This window comes from Acomys russatus, chromosome 9 (genome assembly GCF_903995435.1).
Source record: "Acomys russatus chromosome 9, mAcoRus1.1, whole genome shotgun sequence".
Lineage (NCBI taxonomy): Eukaryota > Metazoa > Chordata > Mammalia > Rodentia > Muridae > Acomys > Acomys russatus.
The window spans coordinates 65780810-65797784 of NC_067145.1; the positions used below are offsets into that span (position 1 = coordinate 65780810).

General features: G+C 42.2%; 1 protein-coding gene across 1 annotated transcript in view; it reads right to left on the reverse strand.

The window, feature by feature from the left end:
• Ryr2 (ryanodine receptor 2) overlaps nt 1-16975 on the reverse strand; it is a 561576-nt gene that overhangs the window by 125805 nt on the left and 418796 nt on the right. Inside the window, 5 exon segments of the mRNA XM_051151477.1 lie at nt 5057-5178; nt 7211-7275; nt 12338-12453; nt 13430-13553; nt 16170-16245. Of these exon segments, the coding sequence (XP_051007434.1) occupies nt 5057-5178; nt 7211-7275; nt 12338-12453; nt 13430-13553; nt 16170-16245 (503 nt within the window).

A 16975-nucleotide genomic window follows, 5' to 3' on the forward strand; every position in this document is an offset into this window, starting at 1 on the left:
TAATACAAAAGCCATCTCTATAAACCTCAAAGAGAACAGAACTACAGGAAAACCACATGGAAAGAGTTCAATTCACTATGCCCAAACCACCTGTTTAGTACCATGGGCATTGCTTACAAACGGAAACATGAGGCATTGGGCATAAAAGTTACTCTAAGTTTCATCGGGTAAACCATCTCTTCTAAACCTCACTGTGGCCCTAATGTAAATACCAGGTGTCCTTTTAATGATGATGGCTGGATTGAGTATCTTTCTTATCTCCCTACCTCGAGGTCCCAGGAAATTCACAGCAGCTATCAATGGGACATTCCAAGTAACCAGGGCTTGTCTTCCACAGTCAGCCTCACAACCCAAACCTACCACACTCCTCAGTGGAGATTGCAGAACTATGAGAGCATCTGTAGCCTCTGCCTTTTCGCCCGTTCCCTGCCCCGTGGCCTCCCAAGGGCTCCACTAGTAAGGACACCCCTTGCTGATGCTGACTGCTATACCTCACTTCCTTCTCATGTCCCTAACTCTGTTCCCCCAGACTTCGGTCAGGCTGGACAGACCCCAAGAAGCCTTTCCTGATGTCTAGCTCTCCATTGGCACCACCATCCCCAGGTGTTCACTCCCAGGAACCATGTGTGGGGCTCCAAGATGACACTGAATTCACTAAAGCCACAGCTTCTGTTCCTACCATACTCTCTTCTGAGCCCTCCTAGGAGCAGCCCTGGTTCTAATGGGCACTTTCTAGCACTCTTCCCTGGAGGATTGTAAAGGTTTACCTAAACTGGGTACCCCCAGGGGGGTTGGCTGGCTCCTCACTGCCCATGCTCCTTGGGAAAGCTCCCATCACCCTAGCCCACACCCCTTCAACACTGAACCCCGAGCACCAGTGGTATGCAAACACTAGCGATCAGTACATTTTGACCAGATGGCTTTGTACTACTTTATACCAATGTGGATTAATCGGTTGTTAAAATTATATTTGTTGATTTGTTTTTCTTTTGAGACAAGGACAAGCTCCATAGGTCAGGCTGGCCTCAAGCTGCCCAGGGATTCCAGGCTAGCCTTGAATTGATCATCCACCTGCTTCTGCTCCTGAGTGCTGAGATTACAGGCAGGTGCCACCACAGCCAGCTGGATGTATTTATCGATGGCAACTGATTACATAGGGTATCTGTAGCTTTTCCAAGAAAATGTTCATTTGTAAAGGACTGAGTCAGATTTGCCAACACCATTCATCAGAGAAAAGTAATTTTAAAAAATCTCTGTATGTAGCTCTTAGATATGAGATTTGATGTTGATATGTATAGTTATTTGTACTATAATTTTACTTATTAATTTTTAAACAAAAGCTACCCCGACCGACATCTCTTATCTACTGAGCTTCATGGTGGCTTTTAAGTGCCCTCTTTCCAAAGACAAATGTGTCCGTCTACAAAGATTGGCAGCTCAGATCTAAGGTGGCGGCTGCATCCTCACCTATGTCAAAGGGCATTCTTTACTACCCGCCAGCCTTCCAGGGAAGCATTCTGAGATCTTCCTGGGCTACCGAACTCATAATACTGCCTATATGCTCACACGGCTTCTCCTGAGGGACCACGCTTTGGCTGTTGGGCTCTTTTGGAACAGGCCGGTTCTGTGTCTCTTTCCACTCAATTCTGTTCACTCAAGGAGAATAGCCAGAGAAAGGTCATCCCTACACATCTTACTGTTCACTGACCACAGACATCAAAGGCCAGTTCCTCTAGGAAGGCAAACTTCCCCTTCTATGCCATCTGTTTTGGGGATGGAATTTCTGGGTAAACCAGGACCTGTGGTTATTACAAACCACAACCCACAAGCCCCCTAAAGCTACTGCCTGTGACTGTGCTGCCCCGAATCTGACAGTGATGATCCTGAGACTTTAGACACAATACATGCTCAGGAAAGAATTTTGAGTGCTAGGGAATGAATATAGAAAGTGTCTCTCACAGAATCATCGGTTTATAACAAGGGAGGAACTAACTCAGACCCAGAAAACTACTGCTAGGACTAATAACTAAATGTGAACCCAAACCATTACTGCAGCACTAACAGTGTGTTTCAATGTATCCTTATCTAGCCTTAGTAACAATATCAGGGTTCAGCATTTCATGTACTTGATCTTACTCTGTGTGTGTGTGTGTGTGTGTGTGTGTGTGTGCACGTGCATCCATGTGAGTGCATGTGTGCATCTGTGTATCTGTCTGTGTGTCCCTGCATGTTCGAGTGCACATACATACACACACAAAGTGTAAATGCTGAAAAGGCAGAAGATTGGCCTGAATTCCCTGGAGGTAGAGTCACAGATGATGGTGAGCCACCTAACGTGGGTCCTGGGAACCTAAGCCAGGACCTCTGCAACAGTAATACATGCTCTGAACTGCTAAACCATTTCTCCAGCCCCTTGATATTATTGTTTGTTCATTTTACTTAAATAGTTAACTCAACTGATTAAAAACTCAGCCATCAGAAAAATCAGGTATTCCAGGCCTGCATCTCAAATGAATTAGCTGCTTCTATGTTATTGCTGTGGTCCTTGCTAGTGGCTGCGTCCAAACATATTTGGATCATCCTGGTTTTGTTTTCATTTTTAAAACAGAAAATACACACAATGGTGCAAAGTCTATTTAATACACTGTGTGAAGAAAACAGCCGTTAAAATTGTGTTTACTTCTTACTTGCACTATATATAAAAAGGTAGTTACTTCTACAAGTTGGGTTAATAATATTTTAAACGCATTTTATTATGGCCATTTCCCCAAGTCAGATATCTCTAGACATCACTGTTCTTAACTCCATAGTGTATTGCATCTATCTACACACCCTAATTTATCATAATGCTATCTATTGGTTTAGGTATGAATTTTTCCCTGTAAGATTAACTTCCCATGATAGACATAAAAGCACCATCACAAAATAAGAGACTTCTGCTATGGTTTTGGGGTGTGTGTGTGTGTGTGTGTATGTGTGTGTGTGTGTGTGTGTGTGTATGTATATGTGTGTGTGTGTGTGTGTTGAGACCTTTCAAAGGCATTTATGTTGGCCTTTGTGTGTGTCAGGGAGAGGAGTGCTAATGGGAAAAGTAAAATTTTCCAATCCTCTTTCTATCAGATGCTATTAAATGCAAGATGGCATCATTAAAAACACTGCAGTGTTATGTCATTGGCAAGAGTTGTCTAGTGGCCTTCTAGGGCCACACAGCTACATCACTTGGTGGCAGCACTAGAAAGCTATGGTTCTAATTTTTTCTCCAAGGGATACAAAATTGGCTGTAGACAAAAGGCTAGTCTATTTTGGGGGTACATAGTTCTATTTTTTCAGCTTTATTTAAGTGTACCAGCAAGTAAAAAAATTTGTGTACTAAGAATATAAAACAGCATTTTGACATCTATGTGTTATGGACAGTTGACATTTCCAAGAGAAAGGTTGACAGTGGACTAAAGATTGAAAGGAGAAAAAGTAGAATTTGTTTTGGTTTGTTTGTGTGTTTTCATTGCTTTCTCTTGGTTTACATCCATCAAGGGATCCTTAAAGTACAGCACCTTTGGGGGACAAGGCTTCTGTTACAAACAGCTAAATGATCCCAGAAGGAGCAGGGGATTTAAGATTCATCATGCTCTGTGGGGTCACAGGACCTCTGGGATTTCCAGGGGCTTGTGTGTTCTCCCACCCCACAGGGACAAGGATCCAGAGACACGGATGGGTACCTCGGTGAAATTCTGCAAGACTGCCCTTTTCCTTTCTAGGCAATCCAGGGAGGAAGGTCATGCCCAAGTTGAAAGGGATGAAGTCCCACAGTGGGATGTGGCCTTGTACTGCTCCCATCCTGGTGTGCTCGCTAGTGTCCTTTATCAACCTCACAGGAAGATTAGTAGTTAAGGAGAGAGACAGAGACAGAAGAAGACAGAAAGAGACAGAGACAGAAACAGAGAGAGAGACAAAGAGAGACAGAAAGAAAAGAGAAAAAGAGACAGAGAGTCAGAAAGATAGAGACAGAATGACAGAGACACATACATATATACAGACAGACAGACAAACAGAACTGACAGACAGACAGAGTGTGTATGTGTACAGTGTCTTTGGGTAAGTCAGGGAACTAGATAATACAAATTAAATGAGCTAGACATTCCAGCTAGTTCCCACGTTACTCAAGCCTGGACTCCACTCCTCTCCACCCCTTAGTCACATCTCACTATCTGGCATGATATGATCATTCCAGGGGGCAGGAGGGTCAAGGCCAGAGGGAAGCACTCTTCATATAGTTTACTCTCTTCCATGAAAAGATTGCTCAGAGACAGTTTAAAAGCCTGCGATGGTTGTGAGTAATGTGGCGGCAGAAATCCTCACGATCACTAATCTTCATGTGGGCTAAGTCCTAACAGAATGTTAAGAAAACACAGTAGACCCACACATTTTTTTAAAGAAAAAAAATATATAAATAACATGTCAGTGTTAAACCAAATAAGGCATTTCTAAGATGCCAAGTTGAAAGGCACAAAAGAATATCAGAAAGGTGTATTTTGGTTTTTCATTCCATTACCATGATTGGGCTGTGACTTAATTACAAAAAAAAATGATTAATTGAAAGTTTCTAAGTAGGGTATTGCCTTCCTAAAACAACAACAACAACAAAAGAAACAAAAAACAAAACAAAACAAAAAACTGTCAAAAATATTAGATTGCCAAGAAAAATTCAATGAAATTATGTTCAGGACATTGATTTCCATAAATACCAATATGGAGATTCCTCCCCAGCCTTCTTGGAGACTCTGGCTGTCATTTTGTTTGGCTGGAGATCATACCCCTACTATTTTTGTATTGGATGGTATTTTGTTTCTTTTATTAGTATTACCTTTAAGTAGAATCCTTAAAAGATGTCCCTAACATATACATAAGTTAACTTGCAGAACCTCTCTAGACCTAGTATTAGGTTCAGGGGGAGGGGAGTATATTCTTCTCCCAGCCTTGCTCAAGGCCCTGGAGCTCTCTGACCCAAATACAAACACAACAAAATCAAGCACAAAGCTTTAAGACCATAACTCTTTACCTCGTCACCATCTCCTTCTCTTTGTTGGATGCATGTCCTCCAGTGCAGAGGGGCCGGCTTGCAGCCGACAAGAAGTACAGGCGATGGTTTTTAAAATACTGATCAATTAAAGGAAGAACAACCTGAAAGAGAGGAAGAGAAAAAAGCTCTGCAGCGTGAACTGCACGGGGAAGAACGAGAGCTCAGAGCCCACAGAGAGCCCTGCCTCTGCAGTACTGGGCCCATGGTGATTCAGTGGGTACATCTAGATCCCTTAGGCACCTCTCATGCACGCACGCACGCACGCGTGTGTGTGTGTGTGTGTGTGTGTGTGTGTGTGTGTGTGTGTGTGTGTGTGTGCGCGCGCACGTGTGCAGGTGTATGAGCATGTGGGGGGCGGGAGACAGAGTTAGGATGTGTTGGGACATGGCTATGAGGAACACAGAAATTTTCAACAGTTCAGAATTATTTTCCTAAAATGAAACATACACAATATTGTCCATACGATACAGTTCAGAGGCCAACAGGTAATTGAATTCCCAGGATAGTCACACACTGAGTCGCCATTATATGTGATAGCTGTCAAGGGTGTGCTGTCATCTTGTTTGTCCCACTGTCTACTGGGTGTGGTAGCCCCCTTCATTTCTGCTTTGTAGATGTTAAATAGAACCATGAAACAAGAGGCCCACTCAAGCCCCCACTGCTGCCTACTTCCCTACACAAAGTACATGTATCTGTCCTTTCTCAAAGCCAGAGTCCCCAGTCTGTTCAGACTGAGCCCTGCTGCCCTGAGATGACTCTTCCTCCTTCTCTGTGCGTTGTGCACATATCTTGGTAGCCATGATTTCCTGCCTGCTAAGGACACTTCTGGCTTCCTCATGCTCCTTCCTGGTCTAGCCTCTAGAATTGATACCTGCTCTACTTTGTTGTATATGGTGTTGGTCTCCTACCCTGTGGTATAAAACAGTTATACTGGATGACTAAAGACACAATTTTATCACTCTCCTGAAAATCATAATAGAGTCTGAATATACTGTATGGCAGAAAGTAGAAACTTGATTAAAATAGAGAAGTAAATTAAGCCACATTAAATATCTATAAGAAACAACTAGGGGTTCTGGTCAGCGGTAGTTTAAAGGCACATTAATGGCATAAATGCATATCATTCTGATAGCTGGGTACTAAGAGGGGATTGTAATAATGCAGTGGCTGGGAATGACTGACCTATGTTTTATCTACCAGTCACCTATCTCTCTATCTCTCATCTAACCATCTACTGTCTATCCAACTGTCACTAACAATATGCAACCACATTTTTTTGATGACTAGAGCAAACTCTAGTGCCTTATTGAGTAGAAAGCAAAGAGAACCAGTAAAAGGTGTAATTCTGAAAATATAACTGAAGGCAGATATTAATTATCCAAAAGACATGCCATTTGAAAATCTACCAAATGTGGTGTTTACAGAAAATGATGTAAAATATCACCGATACAAGTATATTGAAATAAAACTGTCAATAACAGTGAGCCTCCCACTTAGCTGCAAGGCGTTGCTAGGAGGCTCACTTAACCAAGGGAAACCACTGTATCTAACACATCCCCCAGGCCAGTCTACTCCGACACACCTACGGAAGTAAGTGATCCCAGTGGGTGACTGCACTGTCCAGACCTCCCTGTCTGAAGGAAGTGATGAATTCCCTAGCAATATGGAGAATCCTTGACAAGTCCTTACAAAACAGGATTGATAATAATAATGGGTTATACTCCTCCCATGAGCAATTTATCCACTGAGCCTCAGCTTGTGAAAGGGCAAGATTGAGAATTTATATATCCATTATATGTTCATTAAGTATATTCATTTGTACACAGCTAAGCGCATTAGCTAACAGAAAATGTACAAAGTGTTAAGTCACTTAAGATCAGAACTTGGATTTTTGGGGGGTGGGCATAACTAAGTCCTGTGAGGAACACAGCGAAGGAGAGCTGAATGAATGTAAGCTAAGAACAGCAGAACACCAGAAACGGACCCATCTCACGTGAGACAGGCAGAGAGTGTGGACTTGTAGTGAGAGCAGCATTTATAGACAAGTGTATTCTAAGAAGCAGTGATGACCTGATGGGCCTACTTTGTAAACACACACACTGAAGCAGAAACAAGGTGCATCGTATACTGTACTTTGGCAAAGAACTTGATTTCTTGCTCGTACGGGAAATGTTCTCCTTTGCTTCTGCTGCCACCATCTGTAGACAGGAAGAGATGTTAGGTCCGTGTTGAGCTTCCAACATAAGAGAGTCCCCCAAAACACACAGCTTAAAATGCCTTCCTAAATGTATCATCTCACCAAACTGAACAAGAAAACGCCAACCCAAACCATAAGGGCTAAATTCAGCAATGTGATGAAAAATAAAAGGCCTTTAAAAAAAAAATTCAGGTCCAAATTTTAGACAGTGGCTATGGCCAACTCATTTGGAGAATTAAAGCTAACTGAGCCGAAGCCTGCCTGGCAGCATCGCTTTAGTGGTTCCTGCATACTTGGTTGGCTGTGAAGTGAGCGTCCTGGCTGGAGGCAATGCTGTGTGGATTAGCAGGTCTGCTTTCAAGTTCCTGCCACAGGAAAGTCTGGAATTAAAAGCTGAAATGAGCCCCTTTCTCACTTATGTTGTCATTCTGATGATTTGTCATAATAACAGAAACAAGACTAGAATGTTGTCTTATAGCTATGTCAATAGGAAGTAGAAAAATCAAAACGCTGCATCTTCTGAGGCTCACAGTGGTAAGAAAAGTGTATGCATATTCTTACATATTACATTAATTTTTTATTTTTCTTTCTTTGTTTTTTTTTTTTTATAAACATGAGGCTGAATGCTAAGGGCTTCTGATATTTTCGATCATTTTTAAAAATTAACTTTAACTCAGAGAAAGAATAAGCAGGCTATCAAGATGAGACTTGATAACCTATGACCATACATTGGGGAAAGAGGCCCCTCTAGGTCATGGACCTAGGGGAAGGGAATAGGGTAAAGGCGGGAGGGAGGGAGGAACGGGAGGATACAAGTGATGGGATAACAATTGAGATGTAATCTGTATAAATTAGTAAAAATAACTTTAAAACTAGCATGCAAAATAACAGATCCCACTGTAGCACTTTGACATTTTAGGGTTTGTTCTCATTTGCCCCCCTCCCCTACTGCCCTCCCTTCTCCCCTGTGCCTCTCCCATCCCCTCCCCCAGTCTCCCCTCCATCCCTGACACACACACACACACACACACACACATACACACACACACTTTGCTAGCCCATTTCATCGCTCTTTTTCACTTTCACATATACCAACCCTGAAGCTACTGACCATCTGGGCCAGGGATGAGGAGAATGACAGTGTTAACACTCAGCTGCAAAATTAGGATTTTGCTAGAAAGCCAAGGCACCCTGACCTCTGTCAGAGAGGATTTCCTGTGAGAAACCAAACCACTCCAGGTTCCCCCAGGGTTTAGAGTGTAAAGAGAAGGTTAAGAACTGATTGGCTTTAGTGTATTTGCTTGGAAGGCAGTCTCCTTCATGCACACAGAGAAGGTCTGTGCGTACGTTTGCACAGCGGAGGTGGCAGCCATCTAAACAACCCTGCCAACATGCAGAACTCTGTGCCGAACTAAAGGGTTCAGAGTTGAACATAAGAATCTGGATTTTGTAAGGCTCAATCTGACTTGTGCTGGGGAAAAAAAACACCTTGCAACTAGAAACAGGAAGGATGATTCATGCTTCAGCAAATCTTAGGCACAAATTCAGAGTAATTTTTATGGACGTCGGGTAATATGATATCAGAATGAGAAAAATGATGTTTCGTTTTAGAGTATTGGGAGCGATTGTTTGTTTGATTGATTGACTGTTTGTTTTCTATACTTGGATCCATATATGCCCCCCACCCCCGAGACTGGGGATATAACAAGAAACCCAGAACACACCAAGCAAGCAAGTGGGCCACACCTTCAGCCCTCTGTCGGCTTTAATTTGGGGCAGGATCTTAATAAGTTACCCAGGTTAGCCTTGGCCTCACTTTGTAGCCCAGGTTGGCCTTGAAGTTGCAATCTTACTGCCTCAGTCTCCCATGTTCCTGGTATTATAGGGCCTGTGCCTCCAGTCCTCTAGCTTACAAATGTCTTTATAAGGGACTCTCTTTTGTAGAACGTATCAAGATGGCTTCATGAACAGCCAAACAGCAAATATTTCAGGAAGTGTAAGAAATATCCTTTTTCACCTTAAACATGTTAAGAAAATATTAACAAGTTTGGAGAGAACAGAACCAACATAACTAAACACTGGAACAGAAATTAGGGAAGGTGTTCTGTTCAGGAAGTTGTCTCCTGTGCCAATATGTTCCAGGCTCTTTCCCACTTTTTCTTCTAAGTGGCTTAGTGTCTCTGGTTTTATGTTGAGGTCTTTAATCCACTTGGATTTGAGTTTTGTGCAAGGTGACAAATATGGGTCCAGTTTCATTTTTTTACACATAGACCTCCAGTTAGACCAGCACCATTTGTTGAAGATGCTATCCTTTTTCCATTGAATGGATTTGGCTTCTTTGTCAAAAATCAAGTGACCATATGCGTGTGGATTCATATCTGGGTCTTCGATTCGATTCCACTGATCAACCAGCCTGTTGCTGTGCCAGTACCATGCTGTTTTAGGTACTATTGCTTTATAGTACAGTTTGAGATCAGGTATGGAGATTCCTCCGGAGCATCTTTTATTGTACAAGATTGTTTTAGCTATTCTGGGTTTTTTTGTTTTTCCATATGAAGTTCAGAATTGAACTTTCAATGTCTTTAAAAAATTGTGTAGGTATTTTGATAGGGATTGCATTGAATCTGTAGATTGCTTTTGGTAGGATGGCCATTTTTACTATGTTAATTCTCCCGATCCATGAGCAAGGAAGATCACGCCATCTTCTCAGGTCATCTTCAATCTCTTTCTTCAGAGTTTTGAAATTTTTTTCATACAAGTCCTTCACTTGCTTAGTTAGGGTAACTCCTAGATATTTTATATTGCTTGTGGCTAATGTGAAGGGTGTGGTTTTCCTAATTTCTTCCTCTGCAAGCTTGTCATTTGTGTATAGGAAGGCTACAGACTTTTTTGAGTTAATTTTGTATCCCGCCAACGGCCCAGGCCTTAATGTCAACCATTAATAAATGGGACCTCATGAGGCTGAGAAGCTTCTGTAAGGCAGGAGACACTGTCAAGAGAACAAAGCGACAGCCTACAGACTGGGAAAAAATCTTCACCAACCCTACATCTGACAAAGGTCTAATATCCAAAATATATAAAGAACTCAAGAAATTAAACACCACCAAACCGAATAACCCAATGGAGAAATGGGGCTTGGAACTAAACAGAGAATTCTCAACAGAGGAGTATCAAATGGCTGAGAAACACTTAAAGAAATGCTCAACCTCCTTAGTCATCAGGGAAATGCAAATCAAAACAACTCTGAGATTCCATCTTACACCCATCAGAATGGCTAAGATCAAAAATTCAAGCGACACCACATGCTGGCGAGGATGTGGGGAGAGAGGAACACTCCTTCATTGCTGGTGGGAATGCAAACTAGTACAGCCACTTTGGAAATCTATCTGGTGCTATCTCAGAAAAATGGGAATAGGGCTTCCTCAAGACCCAGCTATTCCACTCCTTGGAATATACCCAGAAGATGCTCCAGCACACAACAAGAAAATTTGCTCAACCATGTTCATGGCAGCCTTATTCATAATAGCCAGAACATGGAAACAGCCTAAGTGTCCCTCAGTAGAAGAGTGGATAAAGAAACTGTGGTACATATACACTATGGAATACTACTCAGCTATTAAAAACAAGGAATTCCCGAAATTTGTGGATAAATGGATTGAGCTAGAAATGATCATAATGAGTGAGTTAACCCAGAAGCAGAAAGAATCAAATGGTATATACTCACTTATATCTGCATACTAGCCCAAGGGGCATGTCCCACGAAAGCCTTCACTTACCAGGAAACTGGGACAGAGGGGAAGGCATCCTATTGGGACTCTAAATGAGAGACGCATGGGAGAACAGCAAAATAAAGGATCCAGAGGGTCCTAGAAATCTACAAGTAGAACAATATGATAGGCAGATTTGGGCCCAGGGGTCCCGCTCAAACTAAGGCACCAGCCAAGGACAATACAGGAGGTAAACTTTAAACCCCTTCCCAGATCTAGCCAATGGTCAGAATATTCTCCACAGTTGAGTGGAGAGTGTGATACGACTTTCTCACGTACTATGGTGCCTCACATTTGACCATGTCCCCTGGAGGGGGAGACCTGGTGGCACTCAGAGGAAGGACAGCAAGTAGCCAAGAAGAGACTTGATACCCTATGAGAATATATAGGGAGACGTAATCCCCCTCAAGAACAGTCATAGGGGAGGGGAATAATGGGAAAATGGGGGGGGGGAGGAATGGGAGGATACAAGGGATGGGATAAACATTGAGATGTAACAAGAATAAATTAATAAAAAAAAAAAAGAAATTAGGGAAGGAAAAGAGGGAGGGAGGGAGGAAGAAGGGACACAAAGAGGGCTGCCACTGTTTTATTAGGGTCTCCCAGCTTGCATTTTCAGTCTCTACCATTGATGAAGCAACTGCGATGGCTCAGGTTGGTCCCTCATGAAACTCTCAGCAGCAGCCTGTTCAAAATTTCAGTATTAAAATGCTGTTCTTAGCTGAGTGTGATGACATGGGCCTTTAATCCCAGCACTCAGGAAGCAGAGGTGGGTAGAACCCTGCGAATCCAAGACCAGCCTATTTGATATAGCAAGCTCAGGGCCAGCCAGCACTGGCTACATAGTAGGACCCTACCTCAAAAAAAGGAAACAAATGAACAAAAACTCCTGTTCTTATTGGAAATATGCACCATCACCAACAACAACAAAATCAAACACAGCTTTATGTTAAATACCAAGAAGCTCAAATGTGAACAATCTTTAACCTGGTCACTCCACTACTGAAGATGTTTGATTCAGAGAGAAAAAAAGCCATTTTGTACCAGAAGGCACAAACTTATAGTAGGGAAGTACTGGAAACAACTAACTTCCATTAGTGTGTGTGTGAGAGACGCACACTATGTGGATACTGTAAAGCTCTCAAATCCAACCATTCTCTTGTTGTTTGCTGGCTGTTAAACACGCCTTTGTAGTGAGTCAGATAGAATGTAGAAACAGCCACTGCGGATGTCCTGACAGTGCAAACACTAGCAATAACAAGAGTGGAGTGATGAGGAGTAAGTCCAGCTACGTACCAAACTCCAGGATGTACTGATGAGCCTCGTCCACATAGCGGATCAGCTGCTGCAAGAAACTATAGGCAAAGCGCTTCTCAATGGAAGGGGTGTCCAGATCCAGGTCCTTGAACCCTCTAGGACAGCAAAAAGAAATACAGAAGAGCACACACACATATACCTGTGATCTCTCAGAAGATAAAATTTTACTTTAAGAACTACATAAAAAACTGAAGGTAACATGATATTCTTACTGCTTATGACAAGGGTGGGTTTAGCTGTAAGGAATATTTGTATCCAATATAAGAAACTAAAGTGACTCATTCCACTGCTAGGTGTTAAAATGTTGCATTTACACAAACAAGGAGTGCTTCTTTTCTTTCTTCCTTCTTCCTTCTCCTTCTTGTTCTTCTTGTTCTTCTTCTTCCTCCTTCTTCTTGCTCTTCCTCCTCCTCCTCCTTCTTGTTCCTCCTCCTCCTCTTCTTCTATTACTACTACTACTTTTCTCTTTCTCTTTTGCTTAGTGATTTTGCTGACATAATGGAAGGCAGGTGAACAAAGTCACAAAAGGAACTTAGGGAACAAACAACATGAGTTGTGGTGGTGAAACTGTCCACTCAGCACAACTTAGAATCACCTGGGAAGAGTCTCAGTGAGGGACTGTCTAGACTGGGTTGGCCTGTGGGTATGGTTGTGGGGAACTGTCATGGTTGCCCTAATTGAAGTGGGAAATGAAGCCTGCAAACGGGTGCCATCAATCATTCTCAAACGTTGTGAGGCCCTGGGCTGTGTATAAGGTGTGGGGGCTTGCTGGGCACTGATGCTGTGTGTGGCCCTTTTTCTCTGCTCTTTACAGTGTGTGACTAACAGCTTCAACCTCCTGCCCTTGGGACATCTCTAAAGATGGACTACAACCTAGAATTGTCAGATAAAACAAACCCTTTCTCCTTTAAGCTGGTTTTTGTTAGGTGCTTTACCATAGCAACAGAAGGGAAAGCTAGGACATGTTATTTGAACATAATAACCAGTGTTCCCAAGTCAGGCCACTGTGCTCATTTTCAGCTGGAACACTGATGAGCGTTTGGAAAGAACAGGAGATGGACATCCACTTGCCTGGATACAGCATAACCACTGATCTGTAGGAACTTGAAGATGTCCTGGGCCTTCTCTCTGTCCTTGGCTTTCTCTTTGGCTGTCAGTGTGTCATAGGGCACCAGCAGCGGGTGGTTTCCTCCTCCTAAGAGAGCAGCAAGAAGAAAACACACCACATATTCTGAGATGGCACCCAGGCAATGGCACTCGGGCTTTCTAACAGGCATTTCAAGCCTGCAAATCCATGTATTTGGAATATCAAGTGCTGCCCACATATGCTGTCACCACAGAAGGAAAAGAGCCAAAGGGCATTCGTTATTTAGGAAGAGCCTAAATTTGACAATTGGTAATAGGCAATAAAGTAGGCATATGGGGGAGAGGGTTTTAAAGACAAGTTCTGGGGTGATGCTTCAGTTTTCTGTTTCAAGGAGGGAAGATAAGAAAAAAATTTCTTCAATGAGGAATTCTTGTGGCACCTTCTAGTTCACAGTATACATATAAATGCACACAAATGCATGTAAGCTTGACAAGCTAAAAGTTAACTATTAATACTCTAATATTTGAACAATCCAAAGCTTTCATCCAGTAGCTTCTCGCAAGAGCCTATACATCTAGAACTTATAGAAAATGGGTATAATTGCAAAACTCATTAGAATCAGGCAAGTATGGGACAGGATGCCTGTTACTCAGCACCTGGGAGGAAGATCCAGACTTAGGGGTCATCCTTAGCTGTGCATCAAGTTCAGTGCCACTCTGGGCTGCATGAGATTTTGTCACAAAACAAAATAAAAGAAATCAGGGTAGGGGGACTTCTAAATAATAGTGAGACTCCGTGGAATCCACCTCCCTCTCCTATCCCTCATTTTCCCCCACTGGTCAGGTTTGTGTGGCCATTGTGTGGGAAGAAAAAAGCTGGCTCAACAGAGAGCCCAGCGGATATGGAAGAGTTCCCAGGATGCTACCGGAACCTGTCAGACTCATGAGCTTGCTCATATGTGAAGGCAAAGAAAGCTCAACCCTTGTCTCCATGGTACAGCAAGCACAGCACAAAAAATTCCAGGTGATGGTGGAAGTGGAGAAGAGAGAAATGCAAGCCCAAACCTTGTCACTGACTTTGGAGCACTGATACTAGTTCCAGGACTTTAATTCTTCTGCCTCTATTCTTTTTTCATCATTAGCACATCTGGGGATTGACCCCAGGGCCTTGTATATGCTAGGAAGTCCTGAGCTACTTCCCACCCTTCACTCCTATTTCTCTTAATGATGCACATTTGTTTTATGGTCTTTTATTCTCCCTTAACCTTTCATACACTCCTCAAGCACACCAAACACCAGAGTGATTAAAATAAACATTTTCTATGGGTTTTTCTAAAGTAAGTTAATCTACAAATAGATATGATGATGGTAAAAAGAAATCAGAATGGGCAGAATGAAACTGTCTAGTTCAATGCTGAACCACTGAATGCTTCCAACTTCAATACACAGAGAAACACACACACACACAAACACACACAAATGCATACAAATAACATATCAAAATATATACATACACATACATAAACACACACACAATACTGCACAAGTTAAGGCCAGATGAATAACAATCTAAGAAATTCTTTGTAGAGAATGCCTTATCTTGAATAATATATTTATGTAAGTAAATTATGAAAAAAAATCATTAGTATTTTGGTACTTTTTAAAGAGGATGAAGGGGACCAGAGTGATGACTCAGGGCTAATAGCACCCACTATTTATCCAGAGCACAGCACTGGTTCCCAGCACCTACATCACAGCCATCCGCAAGTCCAACTCCAGGGTATCTGATGTCTAATTCCTACCTCTGGGGACACTGCATTCACACACACACACATACACACACACACACACAAACACACACACACACACAAACACACACACACATACACACACAATACACACACACACAAACACATACACACACACACACATACACACACACACAAACACATACACACACACACACACACACACACACACACACACACACGAGATGAATCTTAAACTATTTAAAAGAAAAAGGAGAAAAGAAGGCCAGTAACTCAGGAACTTGAGTCAAGAGGGTCCCAGCCTGGTTGGGCTACAGAGTAAGTTTACAGCCAGCCTCACATCTCATGGGAACTCAGTCTCAAACACAAAGCTAAAAGGAAGGCTGAGGACATAAGCTCCTGGCAGAACATGTCCCTAAGGCACTGGTCTATCTAGCATGCACAAGGCTTGAATCCAATCCCCAGCACTAAAACTAAAAACAGAGAGAGTGAGAAAGGAGCAAACAGAAGCATGAAAGTGGCAATGGTGTAACTAGTGGAAACAAAAGGAAGCGGCAGAGATGGGAGTAAAACGCACAAGATTGGTGGTAGCTTGACTAGACGTGAGGATCGTGGTCAGAGCCTGAGGAACGTAATACACCAGTAGCCAAGTGTCCAGCACTTTGGTACTAATAGGGACATTTGAATGGTAGTATAAATCCAGACAGCATTAACAGGGGCTGGGGGGGCTATACACATACACGAACAGTAAGGAAAGCACAGTTTCTTCTTGGAATCTAGACGCAGGCACGTTTCAAGCATTTTCGTATAATGAAGGGATGATGAGGTTTTAAGCAACAGAGAGTGGTAAATACTTCATTAGCACCCTGCGCTCCTACAGTAAAACTCGCGGCGTTTTTGTTTTTGTTTTTTGTTTGTTTGTTTTTTTTTTTTAACAGGTCTCTAGGAAATACTACCTTTGGATTCCAGCTCCATTTTCTTTTTCTTGGCCCATATGTTGTGGTAGTTTTCAGCCATCATTTCTGCCATAGCCTACAATGTACCGAAATATTGAGGAGTCAATTGATACATACTTCAGTAAAAGGGGACAGAGCTGTCTTCTCAGGCGGAACACGCAGAGAGGTCTTCAGGACACAGAGCAGAGTATCAGCGCTGAGGTAAGCCTGAATTGTACTCAAACGTGACACTCTCAACTGGAAATCTGATTCCATTGGATTTTAGTGATTTGAGAAATTGCAAAGTAAATATCTCCACACTGTGGATTTGATGGGAACAGCCTCTGTTATTCATTATGCTTAAATGTATCTTTCTGAATTCAACAACAAAGCTTCAAATAGCTATGGATGTGGACAAAAAATAGACATAAATACAAATTTGTGTTTTAACTCATAAAGTCTTATAAACCAACCTGTGTCTTATTAAATAATGAATAATAAGAATATCACATGGATAAATATTTTACTTACAGGTCATTTTTGTCTAAACCAAGTGGGGGACAGAACAGATGTGTGATCTTTTCTGAGGTCTTATGAATTTTGAGGGAAAAAATTCTAATATCCTTGTGCTCTCTCTCATACTCAAGATTACAATGTCATTTTAATTGGTTCCTACATGAGTGAGAGTTAAGAGTAAACCAAATATCTTAACAGCATGTGAATTTAATACTTATATCCTTAGCTCTCTTGAACTAACATTAGCCACACCAAGATCACCATTCTACGTTGACTTGCTAAGTTAAGCTCTATGGAACTAAGTTTTTATC